Genomic DNA, 24,700 nt, shown 5'->3' on the forward strand with positions numbered 1-24,700 from the left:
TTGTTTTAAAAGAGGAATATTCCCATGGCAGGTTAATTTTCACAGTATTTAATTAAACCTGATTAAAAATGTTAATACTGGCTGCCAATAACATGGAGTCTATTTTTTCCCCCTCCAAACATCCACTGAGAGCAGAGACATCTTTTTATTTGATGTTTCCATATCAACCAGCAAAGATGCAAAGATACCTGTAAAGATAGCAAGAGATAGCCCCTGACTTCTAGCATCTTCCACTTTAAGGAAATAAGATATAAGAATTGTGTAACTCTTTTTTGTTGCAATTCCTCGGTTTTGATTTTTTTTTTAATTTTGTGAAGACATTCCCAGGGCTATTTCTGTACAAATGCTCCTCGTTTCTGTAGACCCTGCTGTTCGCCTTTATAAGCCTTACCATCTTTCAGTTTTAATCTGTTTTCCAAGGCACATGTGATCTGTTTATGCTTTTTTCTTCCTATCTCTTCATTTACTGCCCACAACCTGGCATTGTGTTTTGGCAATCTAAAGTATATTGTTTTAAGTATCATGGTACCCTGAGCTTGTAGGACTTGAGACCATGCCCAGAACCATTATGGTCCATTATCCTTTCCTTTTCTTCATGGCTGTTACCACAATATTTAAAGGTGAGGAAAGTGATGTAAGAAATTAATGAGTCAGATGTTCTCCTGTGCTTAAGTCATACCTAGGTAGTAAGTTAAGGACTTAAATGAGGCAATTAACTTGCTCATTTCCCTAGTGTAGCATTTAGTGAAGTATTACCACAGTGGCCTTGGGAGTTTAATGAGTGCTTATGTGTGAGACAGATGGATAAATGAACCATCATTCATATTTACCTTCTCTTGGGTAAACAGGTTTCAGATCAGGTGTTTTAGGGATGATCACTTGGAAATGTTGTCCCCGAGCATCCGGAAGTATAGATTTCCAGGTTATTTTTTCATGCTTAAACCTGAGAAAAAGAGAAAGCTTTGAATCTACTTCTAGCAGAAATTGAGGGAGGAAAATTGATTAATATGTAACAGAGTTTTGTATAGTTGTTTTTCAATCATGTGTGACTCTTTGTGACCCCATTTGAAGTTTTCTTCACAAAGATACTGGAGTGGTTTGCCATTGCCTTCTCCAGTTCATTCTACAGATGATGAAACTGAGGCAAACAAGGTTCAGGGCTATTCATCAGGATGACTGGAGATGACCCAGGATGCACTGGGAGACCTTGGCACGTACTCACTTAGGGTGAGGCAATGCCTATTCATTGAATAGGCCTGTTTAAGAAGTAGCCAGAGCATGGCTCTTTTAATGAGGGCAAGAAAAGAGACATCAAGCTGGGAGGGAAACAGCAACAGTTACTATTGATAATCAGTCAAACTAGGAGAGTCTCCCTAGGGGCAGCTAGGAGGGTCCAGCTAGGGGCAGGTAGGTGGTGCAGAGGATAAAGCACCAGTGCAGGAGTCAGGAGGACCTGAGTTCAAATCTCAACTCAGACGCTTGACACTCACTAGCTGTATGACCTTGGGCAAGTCACTTAACCCCAATTGCCTCATCCTGGGTCATCTCCAGTCATCCTGATGAATAGCTGGTCACTGGATTCAGATGGCTCTGGAGGAGAAGTGAGGCTGGTGACCTGCACAGCCCTGTCTCACTCAAAACAAAGTCAAGTGCAAGTCATGTCATTATTTCTCTGATGGCATGGTCTTTGGCAGTGAAGGACAAACACACAGCAGGGCCAGCCCTTAGGCAGGGGCCCATTGGTATCCCAGCTTCAGAGTGCCTATGCAACTATACACTAGCTGTCATTCATACCTGGAGTGCACTTTCTGTTCCCCTCCAACTGGTAGATTCCATTGTTTGCTTCAAAACTCAGCTTAAAAGCTGCCATCTACACAAATTCCTTTTAGCACTAGTCTCTCTCCTTCAAAGTTACCTTGTTTTCATTTTTCATGCATATATGTACATATGTGTCCATACACATATGTGTATTTATATGTATTGACTCCCTACCACAATGTAAATTCTTTGAGAGTGAGAACTGTATCACTTGTCTTTGTGTCTCTAACACTTAGCATCGTGCCTGTCCCTTTATAGAGGAAACTCTTTTATTTTCACAGAATAAATACCATATTCTATGAATACTTCAGTAACGAAAGTTAAATGGAATCTTGTGCATGGTTATTCTAGTATATTTACCCATATGCTGATTGACCACAAGCTTTCATGAAAGCTAATTCAGGCTTAATGTAAGAAATCGTCACCTAGAACAAGCTAGTAAAAGAAATGCACAGTGGAATGGATATTTAAACATTTCTTATTAGCATATTCAACTCATATAAAATATCAAAAGAGCTATTGCTGCTTTATTTATAAAAAAATGTAGAAGGGGTAAAATTTCACACACACATGCACATACACACACACACCCCTTATCCTACACTGATGAGAATAAAACGCATTGGTAGGAAGTGACCATATTGATAATTTTAAACCCTCTGAGACAGTGAGAGACACCTCATTTTCTGGCTCTTTCGTTTGTTCCTATGTTTTCTCAATCATTAGAGGGACCAAATCTTCCCCAACCTTCAAATACCACATCTAAAGCCTAGAACCACCTTAACCAAGGCCTCATATGCCATGCTGAACACTGAAACCATCAAGTCCTTGAACAACAGGCCTGATACATAGTCTTCCAAAAATTCCAAAGAATTTTCTTTTATGTAGCAGGGATACCTGGAGTCAGAATATAGGATCCAGGGTAATATGTATGTCCATCACTGCTCTGGATTTCAAACCTCTTCACCTTATGTGGTGAGAGGGCCAAGTGTAACGTTAATGAGATTTGTTAATGAAAGATCTTTCGTGCCTATGAATGGGCCTTAGATTAGGGGAGGTTTGTTTTGTAGGAAGGCCCACACTTTTTGTTAATTGCTAAAGAGACACTGGGTCAGGAGGGTCATGCCCTCCAACTCTGAAAAGTGTATATACGTACATCATACATATATATTTACATATGTACACAGACATACATATACATACAAACACTCTGAGGTGAGGTTTTGCTTTAGGGGCTTGGAAGAAGGTCCATGTGCCAGATGAGACTCTAGATAACCATTAAGGAGACCCCCTTCCCCCTTTGAAAACCCAGATGTTGCTGCTTCTCTCTCTAGTAACTATGTGTATATGTAATGGTCAGACAGTTGGATCTGCCTATTGATCTGTGATGTCTGTACTGCTTATGGTCAGACTGTTAGAAGCCCTGTCTGTTGGTCTTTATTTCTCTGCTTGTATTTTCTCTGTTGATATATGTGATTAAAGAAGACTCTCCTTTAAAGTTGCTTTCATTTTAGAAAAGCCGATCTAAGAACCTGTGCTAGCAGGCCATCCTGGATGTGTCAGGGTGCTTGTTGTTACAGAAGGACAGCCACTGATGATCTGTCAAGCACAAGAGTCTGGGCAAGGAGAGAAATGATACAGAAGTAGAAAACAAGAAGTCTTGTTTTCTTGCTCCACCATAGGACACACATGTCAAATTAAGTATAAAATAGAAATTTAAAATGTTAAAACAACTTGTTTATGAAATATTGGAACCATTTTTTTAAAACTTGCAACTCACATTGCAGAACTCTGGTTATGACTTTGTCATCTGGGGACCCCTTATTCCTTTTCATCTTGAATTGTAACTTATGAGGTGATAACCTGAGAGGTGAGTCCAGTTCCTGAGGACCTAGATCTCTACCCTGAACTCTCTGCCATCACCAATTCTAGCAAGGCAACAGTACAACAATGCTAATACCATCATCATACGATACTGGAGGTCCCAACCAGCTGTTATTTATGGTGCCTCCTGCTTCTCCTGCCTCAGGGATTCAGTTTGTGTCTCCCAGCACTAAAACTTCTTTCTCCTGTTGGCTTGGGACTCTCTTCTCTGCCTTGCTCAGTCCTACCACTCCCTATGAGACCTCTGGAATATCTCATTGACATGCTTCCCTGAATCTTCAGTCTCTTCTTTTCCACATTCTTTCCAGCTTCTGATATTCACGGAATCCTGGTTCTCTCTGGAAAACAGTGTATTGCTAGCCACCTTCTCTGTCATTGGTTGCTTATTCTGTCGTATCCCTGACACAATGAAAAGGGAAAAGGAGAAAATATGCTCCATGCTCCCTCTTGCCCCCTCCATACCCTATCTCTGCCATCGCTGCTCCTTCTATTTATATCACCTGGTCCAGATCCTGCAAGTAAGTGGGAGAGTAGATAAATGCTAAACCTGGATTCACGAAGACGAGTTCAAATCCAGCCTTAGACACCATATAACTCTGAACAAGTACCTTAACCTTTGTAGTTTCCTCATTTGCAAAAATGACGATGATAATCATACCTACCTCCCAGGATGGTGAGAAGGATAAAAGGAAATGATATTTATTTGTAAATAAACCTTAAGGTGCAATAGAAATGCTATGTGATTTACCAGCCTCCAACTCACTCTTCTTTCTTTCTCAAGGAATTCAGTATCTTCCTCAGAGTCTTTCTCTCCAGTCCATTCTTTGCCCTCATACTTTGGAGTATTTTCTCAAATCATCCTTTGTACATAGAATGTATATACCTCAGCCTCTTTAGAAGCCTTCTCTTCAAAGCTCAACTGAGGCATCATTTCCTCCATAAAAATCTTCTCCATCAGTTGTTAATGGTCTTTCCTTCCCCAAATCCCCTTGAATGTATTTATCTATTTACATGTTACATCTCCCTTGGCAGCCACAACTAGCGGATAGGCAGTTGGCCTTGGAGACAAGAAAAGTTAGATTCAAGTCTAACACATCCTGATTATGTAAACCTAGATAAGTCTCATAAACTCGCAGTGCCCTGGGCAACTCACTATGTCACAGAGTCTGTGACTATGCAGAAAAGGTGCTGACCTACGTTAGGAAAGGGAATTTCTTCATCCAGGAGTTTAGTCTATCAATTAAATCACAGGTCCCTTCCCCATCTTCTCTCTCAGTAGTGGAATGCAAATTCCTCAAGAATAGACTGTTTCCTTTGTCTTTATGTCCTCAGGGCCTGGTACAATACTTGGCACAGAGTAAGCATTTAGTAAGTGCCATACACGTAGTAGGCACTTAGTATAAATTAATGAAGTTTTTAAATGAATGTCATTTGTTGAATTAGCCATACTGTAATGTATCAATTTACTCTTCTGCTAAGAAGTAGTTAGTGCAACTCCAAAAAATGAACTAAATATAATAATTTTTAAAATTATTTATCAATAAATTATCTAAATTAAGTTTCCTGTAGAAAAGCTTTTTTCTCAGGTCTAAGTCACTGACTCTATCCTTTGCTGCCCTCACTGACACTCATTATTTACACTAAGGATTAATGTCTTAATAACAAAGATTTATTGGCACTTCACCTTTTTCTATTTGTTTTTTGCCATCCCAGAAGTTCTTCGAAACCCAAATGCTTCTGCACGAATGTTTTTAAGAGAAGACAAACCTTATATCAGCAAGAGAGAGATGACTCATCCCAGCATTGTTGGGAAAACTGAGCACCTTCTCAGCTCTTCTTGAGTGAGGTTTTCATAGTGTGACTTCATTATTTAGTCTGAAATCAATTGAACACGAGATGCTTCCATATTATAATGTAAATACCATAACATTCTCCAAAGCCAAATACACATCTCTTTTTTAACAGCTTACTCCTTGCCATTAGTGGGGATGATTGAGACATGAATGCCCTTTCTCAGTCTGACCATTTGACTCTGTAAAACTATTGAACTACTCTTTTTTTGTAGGGGTTTGGGTTTGGGTTTGTATATATAATTCATCACTGTGAGAAACTCCCAGTTGGATACCTCCGACACTGGAACAGATCCACAACGTATCTATAACTTGGACTCTTGGGGAACTGACTGGAATATTGAGATGTTAAATGACTTGCCCATGGTCAAGCAGCCAGAATGAGTTGGAGGCAGGGTTTGAATCCAGATCTTCTTTCCTTCAAGGCAGGTCCTCTGTCCCATATATTGTTCTGCAACTTAAACATTTCTTATATGTCATATATTGAGAAATTGTCTGACCTGTATTGTTCAAGAATTCATTGTAAGGAAGACAAATATTTGCCAATAAAGAAATCTTTGGAAATTTTGAAATAATTCTTTCCTAATTTAATAAGAGTACTAAGCCTTTGTATATTTTTGTTTAGATTCAAAGGTAGCTGTCTATACTCACATGATATCAATGGTGGTGGGCTAAGACTTCTCACCAGGTTGCTTGTCTCTCCTCTTCAGACATGGTCCTTGACCAACAAATAAGCTCTGGGCAGCTCAGTGAGGACATCCGCCACAGAGTCCATGAAGCTCTAATGAAACAGCATCACCATCAGAACCAGAAAAAACTGACCAACAGGATTCCTATCGTTCGATCTTTTGCTGACATCGGCAAGAAACAGTCAGAACCAAACTCCATGGATAAGAATGGTAAATGTCTTCTCATTGTGTTCAAAACCTTGACTACTGCTTGAAAAATTACATTGTACTGTATTTCTTGTAGCAAATGGGATTGAATTTCGTAAAAGTCTCAACATGCACATAGTCCTTGTATGAAGAAAACCTTATAAGGTAAAATCAGAAGTCTAGGGGTGTATTGACTTATGTTGTGCTATAAGTTTTCGTTCCCTCATGATAAAATTCCTTATTAAGCTCATGTGAGGAAAACAATTGGTTACACACTTCCTAGGAGTCATTTACAAGCTGCTCATGGGCAAAACATTTACAGTGGAGATCATATAACTAAAAAGACTCATGAAGAACCCTTAATCCCACACTGTTTGCCTCACTCCCTCTCCACCCCCTGCCCCAGGAGCAGAGCTGTGGCTCATTTTTCCTTGAAAAGAGAAGGCTACTTTGGGATGACAAGAGCACTGCATGCTGACAGAAGTGGTTGCCATTGGTTTCTGGCTATCAATAATTATACCATGCCACTTATGATTTACTTCAGCCTAGCCCTTGCTTTCCTTTACTGCTCTTCCCTTCCCCCCCCCAATATTAGTGCACTGTGCAGCAATGGCTTAGGATGACTACTGCCATGCATCTTCCTCTAAAACCCTGCCGAGGAAAATGAAATTGTAATGAGGATGGAATGAAGGTGAAAGTGAATGGAAATGATCTCTCTAACATTTCCTTCTGTTTTTCTCCCCCAAACTCTTTTTCAACTTGGCATACACACTATAAATTCCACCGTAAGACCAAAACATGCTTGCTGGATTATGGATAGTATGTCTTTTTTGGAGGGGTAGTGGAGAAACTATTCTTAAGAACTTTAAAAATTCCTTTAAAAAATGTGTGGAGACAAAAATTTTTATAGATTTTGTTTTATGTATATATGAAACATAATGTTTCTTACTGCTCTTACCCACGCGTGATACATATACATATATAAATATCCAGGAGAAAATCTTTTGCACATACATAAAACGAATTAAGTCGCTGAACTATTTAAGACCTGTTCTCTTCACTGCCTCAGTCAACTTAGTAATACCCATTTTATTTTAAAATAATTGATTTGATATAGCACTGTAATAGTTGTCATTTTTATAAAATATTATAGATACATGATCTCATTTGAGTCTTAGAACAGTACCATGTGGTAGGCATTTCAGATATTATCTCCATTTTACCCATAAAGAAGCCAAAGCTGGGAGAGGTTAAGTGACTGTTAGAGTTGCATAGCTATTAAATATCAATGTAGGATTTAAGACCAGATCTTCTTGAATTTAAGTCCAGTCCTCTATCTGCTACATCATTCTTCTCTTTAAAAAACCCAGCGAACCATAGCATTTTCTTTGTAAAACTCATTAAAAATTTTGTGGAATGTTGGAGGGGCCACTGAAAGACAGGTACATTAATGCATTATTGGTGGCTCTGTGAATTAGTCCAGCTATTCTAAAAAGCATTCCGGAATTATGTGAAAAAAATTAACTAAAATATCCATATCCTTTGCCCCAGAGAATCTACTGCTAGCCATATACTCCAAGGAGGACCATGACAAAAAGACTTCACATACACACACACACACACACACAGACACACACACACACACACACACAGACACACACATAAAGAAGTACTTTTTGTGATGGCAAAGAAAAATCTGGAAATAGCATAAATGTCCATTGATTGGGGATAGGCTGGGCAAAGTGTGGTACAGTCATATACTGGAATTTTACCATGCTGTAAGGAATATGATGAATACAGAGAAGCATAGAAAGGCTTTTATGAACTGATGCTAAATGAAATAGAATCAAGAAAATTATGTATACTATGACTGCAAAAATGTAAATGGAAACACCAAGAACAACAAGAAAAAGAAACAATTAAAACTAAATGTTGTACAATTCTTATGACCAAAGTTGGCTTCAAAAAAGAGAAATGAGAAGACTCTTCTCTGCACGTTCTCCACATGTCTTTACGGAGATGGATGACCATGGGTGTGGAACATTGCATATAATGTCAGACTTATTTCACTATGTTGCTTAGGTTTGTTGAATTTTTTTCCTTCCTTTTTTATTATTTATTACTAGGAAGCATATAGTAGAAAATGTAGGTAGTGTAAAAACAAAAGCTACCAATAAAATGTTATTTTAAAAATGGAATGTTATGGCCAGATTATGACACATAAGCGTGAATTTGTAAATTTTAGAGAATATTTCACTTTCTTTTTTTCTTTTTTACTACATTGTATATTTAAACCATATCCCTGCCATAAAGTCCCAATAAGGTATTCATAGACTGATGGACTGCAAATTTGCTTTCTGAAACATATGGCTACTGACAAATGTTAAAACACTAGAGTTTCTATATTTAAAGGACCTTAGGATAACTTATTATAAGTAGAATATTTTTATTGTGCATGTAATGCCAGCATCTATTTAGAATGATGACTTTTAGAAACCAGAAATGGATATTTAAACTCTTTTAACTGTTGGGTCATGTCTATAACAATGGAACTGACTTGGAAATGAATGGAAATGAACTTCAAAGGAACTGACAGAAAAATGAAAAATTCAGTTAACCTTTTTCAGTTTGGTCTACATAAGGCACAAAGTAATTTTCAGAAAGGTAAACTTTCCTCTCTGTGAAGGTTTTTTATCATGTGAAATAACTTTTCTGCTTTACAATGTAATGTAAGTTAGGGACTCATTCAAAGAGGCAATGAAGTTGCAACGTAAACCTGTTAGGTTTGTCCCTCGAATTGTTTTGAAGATAGCTTTTAGTAGCTAACAAGATGGGAAGAAGAAAAAGAGAGGAGAGAGAGACAGAGAGACAGAGACAGAGAGAGAAGAGATAATACATAAGTAAAGAGATGAATAGATTGTCGGTAGATAAATTAATGACCAAAATAAAAACACATACTTTAGATGTATTTCTTTAACCTGAATTGCCTAAACCAACTTACTCGGTTAATATATGTAGACAAACAGTCACAGTGGTTAATATTGCCCTAAGTCTATTACTACTAGAACTCTTGTTATAACAGGAAGTCTTTATGTATTTCATGTATTTTAGTTGTAAAAAACTATTTCAGATTAAATAGATAATCCCTATGAGCTTGAGTCAGAATAATTCTAGAATGATTCTACACACCCAGCCTTAATCTGTGTTCATGCAGCTCCATAGAAAGTCACACTTTAGGGTAGTGAGAAGTCAACAATATTTCTAATATGATTTATAAAACCAATTAAGGATTGTTTGCAATGTGCTGTAAGAAATTGTTTTCTATGGGTAGCCTTGTAACAATTTTTGTATTCTGTTTTGCTCCCCCACATACTTTGCATAATTATATATGTATGTGGGGATCTGAAAATATGCATAAGCTTCACTATTGAGGAAAATGAGGCTTTCATCAAGCAGTGAATTGCAAAAGACCTTATTAACAGGATTCTAGACCTATTTTTAAGACTCTAGAGACTAACAAACTATGGATAATGGGAAAAATCACGTGATTTTTATACCTTTGAGTTTAAATTTCGTATTACATCCTACAATAGCTCTTTGGATCACAGACTTAAAGTTAGAAGGGATGGCTGAGGTCATTTCATAGTCCAACCCTTCATTTTACAGATGAGGGAACTGAGACCAAGTGAGATCAAGTGACTTGCTAAGACCACACATAAATGACAAAGCCAGGATTTTAACCCAGGTCCTCTGTTACCAAACCCAATGTTCTTTAGATTGGTGTAGACTATAGTGTAGACTGCACGTATAAACAGTGTGCGTGTTCGACCTTTGTTGCAGAAGAAGACCATGCCATCAGAGAAATGATGACATGACTTGTACTTGACTTTGTTTTGAGTGAGGGAGGGCTGTGCAAGTCACCAGCCTCACTTCTCCTCCAGAGCCATCTAAATCCAGTAACTAGATATTCCTCAGGATCGCTGGAGATGACCCAGGATGAGGCAATTGGGGTTAAGTGACTTGCCCAAGGTCACACAGCTAGTGAGTGTCAAGTGTCTGAGTTGAGATTTGAACTCAGGTCCTCCTGACTCCTGCACTGGTGCTCTATCCACTGCACCACCTAGCTGCCCGTAAATGTAAACAGTAGTATATACAACAATGTATGTCATTAAAGTCAGTTTCAAAGGATGAAAGTAACATCCCCTTCCTAGGATCAAATCAGTATTTTTTTTAAAAATCTGATAATAGAATGTTGACTTTTCCCTCTGGCTTTCTCTCCAAATTATAGTGAAAAAAATCCTCTAAGCTGAAGGTTCTTGGAAACCCTGAGATCTATCTCATTTCTTCCACCCCAAACGTGTACTTGAAGGCCTTTACCTCATACTGGATGTTCATCTACTTCTGAAAAGAATTAGTTTTAGTTCTCCGGAAAGCCAAGTGGTGTTACTGTATAGGAGACAAAGGAAAAATTATAGAACATTATTTCTCCCTCCTCCAACTACTTCCCTCCTCAGAACACACTAACTATTAGAAAACTTTCATTCAAATGTAAATTTCCCCTAAGGCATCATTCTTCCCAGCTCCCATTCTTTGGACTGAACTCAGGATGGGAGGGTAGAGAGTGCTTCCCCCACTCAATAACTTTTCAGTTTTACATTATTAACAACTTGTGGTAGTGTATCTCAACTTCTAATCTGTTTACTCTATGCTTTATACAATTTTCTTTTGTTTTCTGCACGTTCTCTACAGGGCTAAGATGTCAGAGTGCTATGGATTTACCATGCATTTTTAATGCCACCATGCTGTGTTTAACTTTCACTTTTCATTAAGCATCAAAACTGTGAGAATTAGACGCCTGATTCTGATGTTCCAATAAAAAGTGACAGTTACATTTGGCATAATAACAGAAAAAAATGATGGAAAAATAATATCGACTTTGACTTTAGAACCCTGGAAAGGGTTTTGGTGAAAAGTGCTCAAAATAAATGTATGGAGAGTATTTGAATTACTTCTTTGAAGCCAAGAGGATCTAGCTAAAAATAAATCTTTGACATTATATTCAGGCTTCTTGTCATAGATGACCTAGAAAACAAATCTATGTACATTAGCACATTGCATATTGAAAAGGATGAGGAATTTGGATTAGAATTCTATTACAATATGTACCTCTGATTGCTGAGGGAATATACTTTGTTCCCTCTTTTCATGACCCAGCCCCTACAGTTTTTACTGCCATAGCTACTTCACTGTGCTCCACTTTTTACTAATTCTCAGTTTATTTCCCTTTAGTATATATATGCTTTTTTTTTCATCTCACGTCTTCTTACTCCAAAATAGTGCCACATGTTAAGGTCTCAGCATGAACTACAGAAGACCTCAGAGGCTCCAGACCCCAGTTAGAGAAGCAATGCTCAGGGCAGCAGTAGGCTGCTGAAGAAAATTTGATTGTGGGTTATGAGTAGACTGTTCTAGGTTCATTCAGGCTTCTATAATATAGAATAATGAATAATGTGAAGCAATGAGATTGATTTAAGTGTGGAAAGCTGTCTTGTCACTCTAGAGCCTTAAATGTACTATACTTTGTTTTACTGTCAGACTCAAAATGTTTTTCTACAGTCAAATATTTGTACTCTTTTCTGGTTTCTTAAACTCATCATAGATCTCAAAAAGTAATAGAAAAAGTGATCCCCTTATCTGACTTTGCCTTTCAGTGGGCAAGGGGAAACTAGAAAAATAATTCTTGGGAATTCAAAGGAGAAATTCTAAGGGGGAAAATTTGTTTAAAAAAATGTAAGCAGTTGACAGAATTAACCCAGCAAGTATAAGAGGAAAACTGTGTTGAATGAAGATTCAGGTGACATGGCTGGCAATGCCTCAGAGCAGAGCCAATGAACCAGTAAAAGCGTGTTTGTTGTGAGGATCTATTGAACTTAGATGAAGCAGGCCACTTAGTCTTTGTCTGATTATAGAGCAAGGTAGGAATTGTCCTCCATTTAGTATGATGTATTCAGTGGGTTGTTTCTTGTATTTGGTTAATTATTCAGAGGCTTACTAATCCCTCTTTCTCTCTGAGATGTGCTACTTGCATCCTTTTCATATTACTGAAATATAACTCACCTAATCAACATTTTATGAATATTTACTCTTTCTTTCTCCACATCTCCTATTCCCATGAGTAGATGTATATTGTACATGTATGTAACTTTGTCATTCATCTTTATATTTCTTTATTTTGCTCTGTCTTGTGTCTGTCTCTAACAGGCTCATCTCATCTTTGTACTTCCCTCATCTCCTACCCTTTGGGTACTCTAAATGCTCGTTGAAGGTTTCTGAGGTAGTGTAAAATCTATCCAGCTTGGGCTCCAGGTCAATAGTAATGTACATTCATGTCTTCATACCAGTCTCTTTCTACTGCACACATATATGAAGTGATGAAAACATAATGCAATTCGCTTGGGCCATTTATTATTCTTCTGACGGTTGGTATTTAGTCAAATAGACCAACTAAGAGTTATTTAGACTCACTTTTAAACAAATTTTTGGTTGTTTTAAAACATATAGCCTTACATTGAGGAAGAAAGGGTTTTTACAAATGTTAGATTTATATGAGTTCATATATTGTAGAAGTTATTTCATACAAGACCATGTTTTAAGATTGCCTCTTTGCTGTTGCTCAGATAAGTCATCCCTCAGACCTGGAATGCACTTTGTTCAAACTTCACCTCTTAGATGTCCTTATTATCGTACAAGACTCCGTTCAAGAGTCTCCTTCTCCATAAAACCCACCCTGAAATCCCCAGTTATTAGTGGTCACTTTCTTCTCAAATATTCTGTGATAAGATCTGAAATCTCTTTTGCCCTCTTTTACTACTGATCCTGTATTAAACTTATAAAATGTAAGGTCCTCTAGAGCAGGAACTGTTTGGGTGTTTTGTATATTTGTTGTCAATCTCTTACATATATTAGGTACTTAATAAAAGTTTGTTGAATTTAATCATTTTATTGCAATGGAATGACCTGTAGTATAGACTTATTCAAAACATTATGGTATTGTCATTGATTGCACATAATGCTTTTGGCTCCTTCTAGATTTGCATCATATCCATTCTGGTTTTCCCCTTCAGAATACATGGGTATTTTCTCCTTCTTGAGTCCTACAGTCTGTATAAACTCATCACCCCTCTCCCCCAATGGATCTGTCCTGCCTCTTTTGTCTGTAGGGTTACATTTTACACGGGACCTATAGGAAAAGGCGATAATGTCTCCAAGAAAAATGCACACATTTAAACTGAATGGGTACAACATAAGAGGCACTTTGTTAATATGCAATTTTAGTGAAAAATCTCACATGGAGGGTTCAGACATTGTTGCAAATTATATAGATTTAGAAATCAGTTCTCTTTTGAGTCCAATAGTTCAGAAAATGATTATACTGCTATATAAGAAATAGTAATGGATAATTCTAAATTACTCAGATGTTTGCATTTTTAACATTCCTGGTTACTTACCAACTAGAATATTAAAAGTTGATATTATTGACTAACACTATTTTTGCCCCTTGTTGCTTTTTCAGAGAAAATATCAGAGGAATCAGTTCCATTACTATACTTAAAGGGTTAATATTGAATATAGCACTATGTGTGACCAGACAAGGGACCAACTTCTACAATTTATGAACTCATCTAACTCTTACTATCAATTAGTCTTTAGAGGTTTTGCATAGTCAATGAATGACCATTGTCATTTTTTGCCAGTTTTGTGTGTGTTCACTTCCATGTTTTCAAAGTTAATCTGACGCTTCAGTAACAGGTATCTGATGTCATGGTCCTCTTCAAAAACAAAGGACAAACACAACAACAGTATCTGGACATTATAATAACTGGTTCACTTGAAGAAATGAGAAATATGCACAAATGATTAATGGGCATGGTAAAGATTGTATGAAGAAAAATATGAAAGAATCTATATTAATAACCATCGTGGAGAGTAGTATAATGTTCTTTGTCTCTTATTATGTGTGTATATGCATGTACCATGTATAGACAGTTGCCATTCATAAAGTTTGAAATTTGCCATTACCCACATGTGTACATTAAGAGTAATGAGCAACTTGAACAAATACTGCTCTATTTAGAAACACAAAAGTAACTATCTATCTTAAGCTCAAGTCCTGTTTAGAAGGCCATAGTCTCCTTTATACATTGTTAATATTTGTCTTTGTTTCTGCATTACATTGTAAGCTCCTTGTGGAAAAGGACAATGTCCTTCTAATTTCTGTATCCCTTCTTGCACAGTGCTAAATAAACATTTGTTGAATTGAATTGAATTTTATTGGGAAAAATAATTTCTAGGTTACATAAAATGGTGTGCTTTATCAGGAACTATTATTCTCTATAATATTGGCTGAGCTTGGACTTTTGTTAGAAAATACGGTTGTATTTTACGTAGGATTGTGAAATTCAAGGCAATTATCACTTGCTAACATAATGACTGAAATAATCTAAAAGGACCTCAGTTCAAACAAGCAAATGATTACAGTTGACAGTGGAAGTGTAAATATAGCCCTAATTAAGTTATATATCTAATACTTAGTCCCTCCCATAACCCAAGTTTAGTTTTTAGTCTTTACATATGTTTAGCAAAGTATCTGACCCCACTTTGTTCTCTAAGAGCAAAGAAACAAACGAAAACGTTTATTTTTTTCTAATATAGAAAACAACCTTTTTATATTTTGCCTTATAGAAATGTTTGCTTACCATATACTATTAAATATACTTTTTAAAATTAGATCTGTGATTTCAGTGATACAGAAATATTCTAGAGAGGAACTTTCTCTGCCAACAGATGGACACTGTTCAGCATCTTCGAGTCTTAGAATTTCTGAGGACACTGAGAAGTGAAGTGAGCCAGAGTCACATAAGCAGGATATATCAGTGGTGGGACTTCAACCAAGGTCTTCTTAACTCCAGGTCCAGCTTTCTATTCACCCAACCACACTGCCTTTCCATGCCGTCTGTTATTAACAACTTTTAATTTGCATGTAATAGCTTTTGAGAGGAAATCCAAGCTTTGAGTCCTCTATAAAGTTTGGAGAGCTCTTTTCATTAGAAAGAAAATATGCTATAAATACCTGACCATTAATAAAAGATAAAGTCAACGGATGGTTTAGATTACTGGATTCTTTGTAATGGAACTCCATTTGTTTTTCTGTATTCATTGAAGGAATAGGAATTGAACCTGTGTTTTCCTTGGCTTAGGGAATACATGAATGGGGAAACTCCCACTCTCAATGTATATCGACAACTATGCTGTTGCTTATTATGGTTAGTTGCCTAGAGCAATGAAAAAAAGAAATGAAATGTCATATAGACACTGTATATTAGAAGTAAGATTTGAACCAAAGTCTTTGTAGTCTGTTCTCTATCCACTATACCCTATAATTTCCCTGTTTAATCAGTCCTAAGCAAGGTAGCTGCTCTGCTACAGAGGAAAGCCCAATCTATAAATTGACCTTTAAATGAATGATTTAGCACCAGGTTTCCCAGAAATGTGTGATAGGCTGAGGAGAGAGGTGCCACCCCCCCCTCCCCCAATGGATCTGTCCTGCCTCTCCTACCCTCAGGGTAGAATAATGAGACAAATCATGTCTATTTGTATCTAATTAGAATCTGGAGCTAGCAAGTATTTTCCAGCATAATCTATTCAGAAAAATGAAAGTGTAAAATAAGGTTCTTAACAATTCCAAATATATCATTTTGCCCCATCCCCTGGTTTACATTATATATTATATATAGTCTGTCTATAATTTAGAGATTTGATATTTGTCTGAGGTTCATACAGGTTAAATGATTTGCCTAGTAAGGGCACTCAACCAGAAAATGTCAAAATCATTTGAAACTAGGTCTTCCTGAATCCAGATTCAGGAGTAATAAAATTGCCTACAGCATGCTACTATAACATGCTTCCATGTGTAACACCACATGTACATATATCTACATACATATGCATATCGACATGCATATACATATTTACATATACATGCCCATATATCTATACCTCTATTCATATATCTCTGTCCATGTGGAGATGTAATGGGGCTGAATGAGTCCATAAAGAACATCTAAGGGATTAACTCCCTTGGAAACCTTCAGAATATCCTTGAAATTTCTGAAAGTTTATATAGATGGAGACAATGATACATATGCATATACCTCCATAGGCATATATGGGCAGCTAGGTGGTGCAATGGATAGAGTGTCTGGTTTGAAGTCAGGAAGATCTTCCTGAGTTCAAATCTGGCTTCAGACATTTACTAGCTGTGTGATTCTAGGCAAGTCACTTAATCCTGTTTGCCTCAGTTTCCTCATCTGTAAAATGAGCTGGAGAAGAAACTGGCAAACCACTCCAGTATCTTTACCAAGAAAACCCCAAATCGGGTCACAAAGAGTTGGATGTGAATGAAACGACTGAACAATAACAAACAAATGTATATATGTATATGTGGATGGGGTCTGGTCCTATGATTTCTTCCCAGATGAGGAAATTCCCTCCACCATTACAAGTTAATACCCTCTCTGCAACTTAGTCTTAGAAACGTGTCTAGAACACTAAAAAGTTTAGTAACTTGTTCAGGGGCACAGAGCCAAAAGGTGTGAGAAGCCAGGCTTAAAACCCAGGTCTTCCTGTCTCCAAGGCTAACTTTCAATCTGCTAGACTTTATGTTAAAGAACAAAAGTTTCCCAATCCTTTCCTAGTAATGAGTGATAGTGATTATCAATAATCACTGTTGTAAAATAATTACTTTGTCCACATTTCATAATCCTGGAACAAGGATAACACAAATTAGTGATCTGCAAATAATATCAAATCAAATTAAGATGTGTAAAAATGCATATGCTTAAATGCCGAAACATATTGAGTGATTTAAGAGCTGTTTATTAAACAGCCTGTGTTACAAATATAAAATGAAAACATAGTTTACTTACCGTAGCTATAGATTTTGGCTTTCTAAAAAACGTTTTCTATCCAATTGAAAATTGCATGCATGAATGATTTTGAAATAATTTTAATCCTCCTTGTGTGTTTGCTGATGTATTAAAGGAGAGTTTTCTCAGGTATTTTTGTATTTTATTTATAAAAATTACTACAGAGGTACTTCTTATTTATTTGACAAACATTCAATTCAACAAATATTTATTAAAGGCTTTCTTTTGTGGGGCACTGTGCTAGGCTTATATATTTATTAATGAAAACTTCATTATCCAAAGTGTTATTACAGAAAAGTATTCAGCAAATTTAGGTTTAAATACATCTAATGTTCTTGTTCATGAAAACAAGAAGAAATGATGTGAAACTGGTGATTGAAGACATCTGTTCGTGGCAAAATGCATTACATTAAAGTTTTTTTCTTAATTGCGGTTGTAATTTCGAGAATGGTAAATTGAATGGCTGCTAATGAACAGTTCACATTCATAACTGCAAGTCTGCAGCTAGAAATGGGAGAATGGAAATGGTTTCTGTATTTAATTTTTACATTTTGGAAAAGTTCCAGATTCTGCCTTGAAACAAATGAGAGATTAGAACTTTTTCCCATTATTTGGGAATAACTTATGTTACCCTAAATAAAAGTTGTTTTTAACTTTAGCCTTTAAAAAAACTCTATTATTTCACTTTATTCAGTGAAATTAAAAGAAGTACATAAGCGCTATCAACTTTTGTAAGCCATTTTAATATTTAGGAATTATGTGTCATAAGCTGACCTAAAAAATGAACCCTATCTGATACAGTTAACTATGTAAAAAGCAAAATAATTATGGTGCTTGATGAAAGTGGTATTCACACAGTAGTGTAGGTTTCATACATAATATATGATTAAGTAGGTATCTGAAAGATAGTGATATTTGAGATGGTAAATAGAATAGTCCAGAGAAATATAAAATTAGTATAGGTTTGAGTACTTCGAAACAGTTTCATGGATGCAGTACTTACTATGGACCATGAGAAATGAGGCAGACTTCATTACACAAATGGTAAAAAAAAAAAAAAAAAAAAAAAATTCCCAAATCTAAGGACTGTGAATATAGTGAATACAGGAAAAAACTAACCAGACAATGAGCTTCAGACTTTTATGCTCTCAGGATTTCAATAGTAAGGATAGGATCATGCTCACCTTGTGATGAAACCTGTGAGTATAATTTGAAAGGGAAAAGACCAACATGCAATTAGTTTTTCCATCACAATAGGTTCCAAATAACTTCATGATTACAAAAAATTTTTTGTGAAGCTTTTCTGGTAACCAAAAACCTGATATGAACACACCTTTTGCCCCACATATAGCTTTAATAAGGAAGTACCTAATATTATGCCTTACTAGGGTTAGTAGAATGCCAGTGCAGTTCAAGAGTTGTTTTTTTTTATTATTACTCCATTTTCACTGAGCTCTTTCCTGTGCTAGCAACATATTTGACTCATGGGCAAATTGAGCTTCACTTCCATCCAGTAACCAGCCCAGTAGTTCCTGGTATTGGACAATATACAGGTAATTCTCCATGGAGCTCTCTTCTAAATAGAGTTCCATCAAAGTCAGTCAAATAATCCTTATTTTTCAAGGACATCATGGGTTTCATAGGAATAAGAAATGTGCTATGATGTTTTCAAAACAAATTTTTACACTTCATTCCTTAAATTTTATCAGTCCTATCCTTTTTTATCACCTGACATTGAGATATTATTTTGGAAAGTTTAAAATGGTTAGTTTTTTGAATATTTGTTTTGAGGAACTGTAATTTGAGTTCAACACAGATTTTTTAAAATGTAATTTGGAAGCATAGTATTATATTATTTGTTACTTTAACTTAGATTTTCACTTTGAGAATTGATTTCTCTTATTTCATTTGAATTCTCCCATTTCTATATGCAACTTTTTGTCTGAGAATGTGCCTGTTGATATAGCTGTATCTATTAATGACCCTTCATGCTCACATATTTCATAATTCAGTAGGAAACACGTAGTAGTGTAGTTACCTGCAATTTGCACTTCTCTTAATCGTTCTAGAATCATGTAAGTAGTAATTGCTTGTATTTTGTAATGACAATCTTTTTTTTTTTTAGCAGGTCAAGTTGTTTCTCCTCAGTCTACTCCAGCCAGTGTTGAAAATAAAAATGATGTGAGCAGAGAAAACAGCACTGTTGATTTTAGTAAGGTAAATAAATTGTCAGTTTTGTTTTTTACATTTTTTGTGGCATACGTAAACTCACTGATTTTCTTCTAGAAGTTACCAAACCGTATTTACAATAAATTTTTGTACTAACATAAATGTTATTTTTGCATGAACAGTATTTCATTTCTCAGCCAAAATCTGATGTTTAGTTGCAGACAATAGTAACATTTTATTCAAGATACAAGGTTTTTCTAACTCTAAAAAAAAGCACTTAATTATGCAAATTTTATGCATCAGGTTACAGACATTTAGAAAATGCATCTCTTTCAATTATAAGAGAATTTGAAGATTAAGCCCCTTCCCCATAAGATGGTTCCACCTTCCATAGAAATATATTGATATGTTTGTACATATGTACCCATGTGCATATGTACATACACATACTGATACTGTGTACACATATGCCTGCAATGGTGAATAGTACATAGGTAATTCTGCCGTCAAGCCTTGCCTCTGCCCCATAATGATTGTGTGACCAAGCAACTTAATTTCTCAGTGCCCCGAAGCAACTAAAACTTGAAATGGAAGAACAGTTGACCACCTGTATTGGCGAAGTGGAGTTTCTCAGTAGTTCCCTGCACCAACGAAATCAGAGACTTGAACAAAATACCAAAATATATCTACCCATAGATACATGTGTATATGTGCATGTGCATATGTGCATGTGCATATGTGCACATATATTTGCATACCTCTTCTTAGAATGTCCTTTAACTATTTTTTTGCGTTAAGTATTTTTTCTTACACATTTGTTAAAAAAAAAAAAGGAAGAAAGAAAAAAGAAAACCTAAATGAATGCATCGTTGCTTGCACAGAGGCATACTTTAGGATGTCAGGAATGGCTTCCTATCTGAACAAGTAACATATTGGAATATATTTTAAATGAAATCACAGAAAATAAAACTGGCTCACCTAATCAAAGTACAGATTTGATGGAAGGCACACATTCAATCCTATATTGAAATGATCTCTGTTAGGTAAAAGATGTGTCACTGAGTACATCGGTCAAAGAGAAGTGAGTAGCCCAGCTTACACACTGGTCTCTGGCTGATTAATGACCATGAAGCAAAGGTAGTTTCAACTATGGCTGATAAATGAAAAAAATGACAATACCCTTGATTATTTTAGGAAAAGAATTTACAAAGGCATGGGTCCAAATAGTTGAAACAACAGTTACTTAGGTTAATATATAGTAATCATGCCATCAAAGTGGGACTGGAAGCTATGATTCCGGAGTACCAAAGAAGAAAAATGCTACTCATCTCTGGCAGAGAGGTGATGGACTTAATATGTAGAATGTGACTCTCATTTTTGGATATGGCTGATATGAGAATTTGTTTAGTTTAGTTTGACTATGTGTTTTTATTACAAAAGTTTTGTTAGGGAAGGGAAGATGGGAGAGAGAGAAAATAAATGCTTATTAATTGAAAAAAATAAAATTGAATTCAAAAAAGAAATGGGGGAAATACAGGAAAAAGGGATGAGCTAAGAGAACTCATTTGACTCAAGCTTCTAACAAAACTAATTTTGAGCTGCTTTATGGAATCTGGAATCTGTCTGCCAACCAGCCTTACTGATCCAGTTCTAGTTCCAAGCATGTATGTTCCCTCTGTTGCCTGGCTGAGTATCCACAGCAGCATTTTATACCAGCTGAAGTCTGTTAATTGTGTGTGCAGGGACTGGGAGGCCAGCAGAAAGGGCATAATAGTCCATGTGGGATGAAACAAAAGCTTGAAAAAGGACCTCCACATCAGCAAGAGAGAGAGGTGAGGGTGTACTCTGGATCCATTTCTACAGTAGTTAAAAGCATATTTCACCATATGGAAACACATGGTTCTAAAGTTAGGCCAGTATAAATTTATTCCATCCATCAACTTTTTTTTTAAGCTCTTTTTAAGGCATTTTGCATCTTCATTCATCTGACAGCTGGAATAGAATTACTGTCTCAAACAGGCATACACAGAATTCAAATGACATTTCTGCTACCTGAAACAATAGTATATGAAGATCGTGGCACAAGTAACTGCTTTACTTTTATACAGACTTTCACAGAGTAACAAGGTCACGTTTACTATTTTTTTCAAAATCAGTACGGAATGCAATAAACCAAATTGCCCTGCCTTCCCAATAAATCAGTTTAATTTTTTTAAATTTTGTAACCCTATGCCCCTGTCTTCCTGCATCTTTAAAAAAAAACCTATTGTATCATGTTCTTATAAAAAAAAACCTTTCACATTGAAAAAAATATGTATAGCAAATTAGAAAGATTTGTTTCACCTTTGTGATCTTATGTGTTATTAAGAAGTTGTAGTTAGATAAATATAAAAAGCAGACCTACTTTCCATTAACCTTTTCCATATATAAGTATATATAAGAGTGATATTTTTTAGAAAATCCACTATCTCACTGGCTTTTCTGATTTCTTAAAGGTATAATTTAAATGGTTAAAGCAAAACTTAATTTATTAAATTTTTAAAAATATTCTATATACGTGTCAACCAAGTTGCTTTTTGCTTTTCTGCCCTACTGAAAAAAGATTTTGGATTAAACTCCTATGAGACTCAACCTTATTTGCATCTTTATGAGGAAGGAATCTCAAAAATATTAGAAATACTTTTAGCTTTTTAACCAGGAAGAATAGAAGAAAGCAGGAGCCACAGTTATCCGTCACCTCAAAAATCTCTAGTACCCAGCTACCATGGGATTTTTTCTAGTTTCTTTGGCTCTTAATAAAAAATTCAATCTTGTTTAGATTATTAAAAAGTTCTAGGAATATCTCAATCACATTATCTATTTACTTGGACATTTTTAACATTTAATATTATAGCTCGTTGTTGTATATTGGTAAAAAAAATTCCTATACCCAGCTCATGTTTGTAGCTCCAAAGTTTATGAAAACCAGAATTGCTCTTTCCAACCTTTATTAAGACAAAGTGGATTCCACACCTTCTCACCTTACCTGCCCCTGTTATTTATCTACATGATTTTTAGCACTGCAGTTGAGACATCATCATATGTGTAATTTTACAAGATGGTAGGAAACAGAATTGTACCTGTCCATATAAATGTGATCATTTAAAATGCATGTGAAAAATACTGAATTTCCCTTTTTATTCCAAACCAACACTTAGTGAATAAGCTAGTTCCCACATTTGTCAAACACTGTTAGAGTTTCTTTCCTTTGTCATAAGCCCCAGTGACCCTAAATAGGTGATTTCTACATATGCAAAGGATCTCATCAATCTACATTAAAGTATTTCATTTGCTAAATCACCTGACGTTAGAGCTGGAAAAGACTTCAAATATCACCTAGTCTGTTATCCTCATTTTACAGGAGAAGTAACTGAGGGCCGAAGAGTGAAGTGACTTATGAGTTATACAGCAAATTAATGGCAGAAACAAGGCTAGAACCTGGACCTCCTGATTCTCTGATCAGGGGTCCTTTCCAGTATAATGGCTAGTATTTTTGCAGTTCTGGCCCAGACAAAATCTTTCCCAAACTAATGGGACATTATTATCATCTCTGTCTCCAAACTATGACAGAGTGCCTGGAGCAAAGTCTCCATCCTCTTTTTGTCTAGATACAGGGCCTAGGAAAGAGAGAAGGCAAATCTTGACTGAAAAGAGGCCCAAAAATTAAGCCTGACTTTGTCAAGAACATATCCAGATCAGATGCTAATATTCAATTAGTAGTTTTCAGTACTATGCCTGTGTTTGGACCCATTCTAGAAGAAGCTCCAGGATGGGATTCAATACCAAATTCCCAAAACTATTTAGGCTTTGGCCGTGACATTAGGCAGTCACAGAACTAATTTATCACACTTTCTTAGACCAAATTCAGTTCAGAACAGAATATCATATGCTCTCCCAGGAAGCATGGATGTGATTGATTCATTTTTATAATCTAGAAGCACTCTCAGAAGTGGAGAAGGAAATGATGGACATATATGCATTTTTAACATGGACCTCTAAGAATCAAAACAGAAACCAACATAGACTGTGTAGTTCAATTCAACTCAATAAAGACCTATTTAGTATCCACTGGAGACACAAAGATAAGAGAAAGCCACAACAATGGAACAATCCCTGTCTTTAAGGAGAATAAATACATTCTCCTGAGGGAATGTGACATCAAAAAACAAAGATATAATCTAATTGGAAGAAGATGAAAGTACTAAGAAGTAGGGGTAAAAGGAAGGGCTTCCCCAAGGATATTGTAGGAAAATTGAATTTTTAAGGAACCAAATATTATGTGTCAATAACAATCTTACATTTATATAAGCACTTTGAAGATTACAAAGTGCTTTGAAGCACTTTCCTTCTATACCTCTGTCATATTATTTGAATTATTATTAAGTATTATTTGAAGACACTTGGGTTCAGGTAAGGGAATAAATTATACATGGTCACCCAGTTAGTATATAAACCAGCATATGACCCCAGATCTCATGGCTCCAGATCAGCGCATGTTTTATTACCTCTTGCGGTCCACTTGCCCTTATACCTATGGCATTTAGCGAAGTGATCTCTGCAGACAAGGTGACAAAGGATAAGTCTAAGGATAAGGAAAGCTTATAGTCAGGGAGTCTGGGGCCCCATTTTCATAAAAAGTTGATTGCAGTTGTGTTTTGAATGGTCTAAGCCATTATAGTCTCTTTCCCCAGAGATCTCCATTTTCATCAAAATACAAAGAAATAAAATAAAATCAGGTCTCTGGAATTTTAATCCCTTAGGAACCACCTTAGGGAGACACACGAACTCAAACAATGGAGAGTAAAAGAATAAAAACAAGCTTATTCCTCATGCCTAAATTTCAACAAGTCCTTAGCTTTGCTCAGTTCTGCTGCTAAATGCTTTATAAAGCTGTGGTAAAATCTGTCCTGGATTCTTTCTGTTGGTGTTGACCTTTTCTAGATCACCCTACCATAGGAACATGCCATGAGGTCCTTTGCATTTCTCTTTTCATTGGATACACTCTCCAAATCTTTGTATTTTGGGAGAGGGGAGGAATAATAACTCCACTTTCTAAGACTGAAATTGTTGATGCAAAGAT

The 24,700-nt window shown here is 36.1% G+C and overlaps 1 protein-coding gene across 2 annotated transcripts in view; it reads left to right on the plus strand.

Moving 5' to 3' along the window:
- The window catches only part of SLC4A10 (solute carrier family 4 member 10), a 162,935-nt gene that overhangs the window by 37,120 nt on the left and 101,115 nt on the right, over positions 1–24,700 (plus strand). Inside the window, exons 3-5 of one of the 2 annotated variants that reach the window (XM_072612157.1) lie at positions 6,263–6,451; positions 19,538–19,629; positions 21,324–21,413. In XM_072612157.1, the coding sequence (XP_072468258.1) occupies positions 6,263–6,451; positions 19,538–19,629; positions 21,324–21,413 (371 nt within the window). The remainder of the gene's footprint in view (positions 1–6,262; positions 6,452–19,537; positions 19,630–21,323; positions 21,414–24,700) is intronic. The other variant, XM_072612158.1, reaches the window with a different exon arrangement.

This window comes from Notamacropus eugenii, chromosome 5 (assembly GCF_028372415.1).
Source record: "Notamacropus eugenii isolate mMacEug1 chromosome 5, mMacEug1.pri_v2, whole genome shotgun sequence".
In the NCBI taxonomy this organism is placed as follows: Eukaryota; Metazoa; Chordata; class Mammalia; order Diprotodontia; family Macropodidae; genus Notamacropus; species Notamacropus eugenii.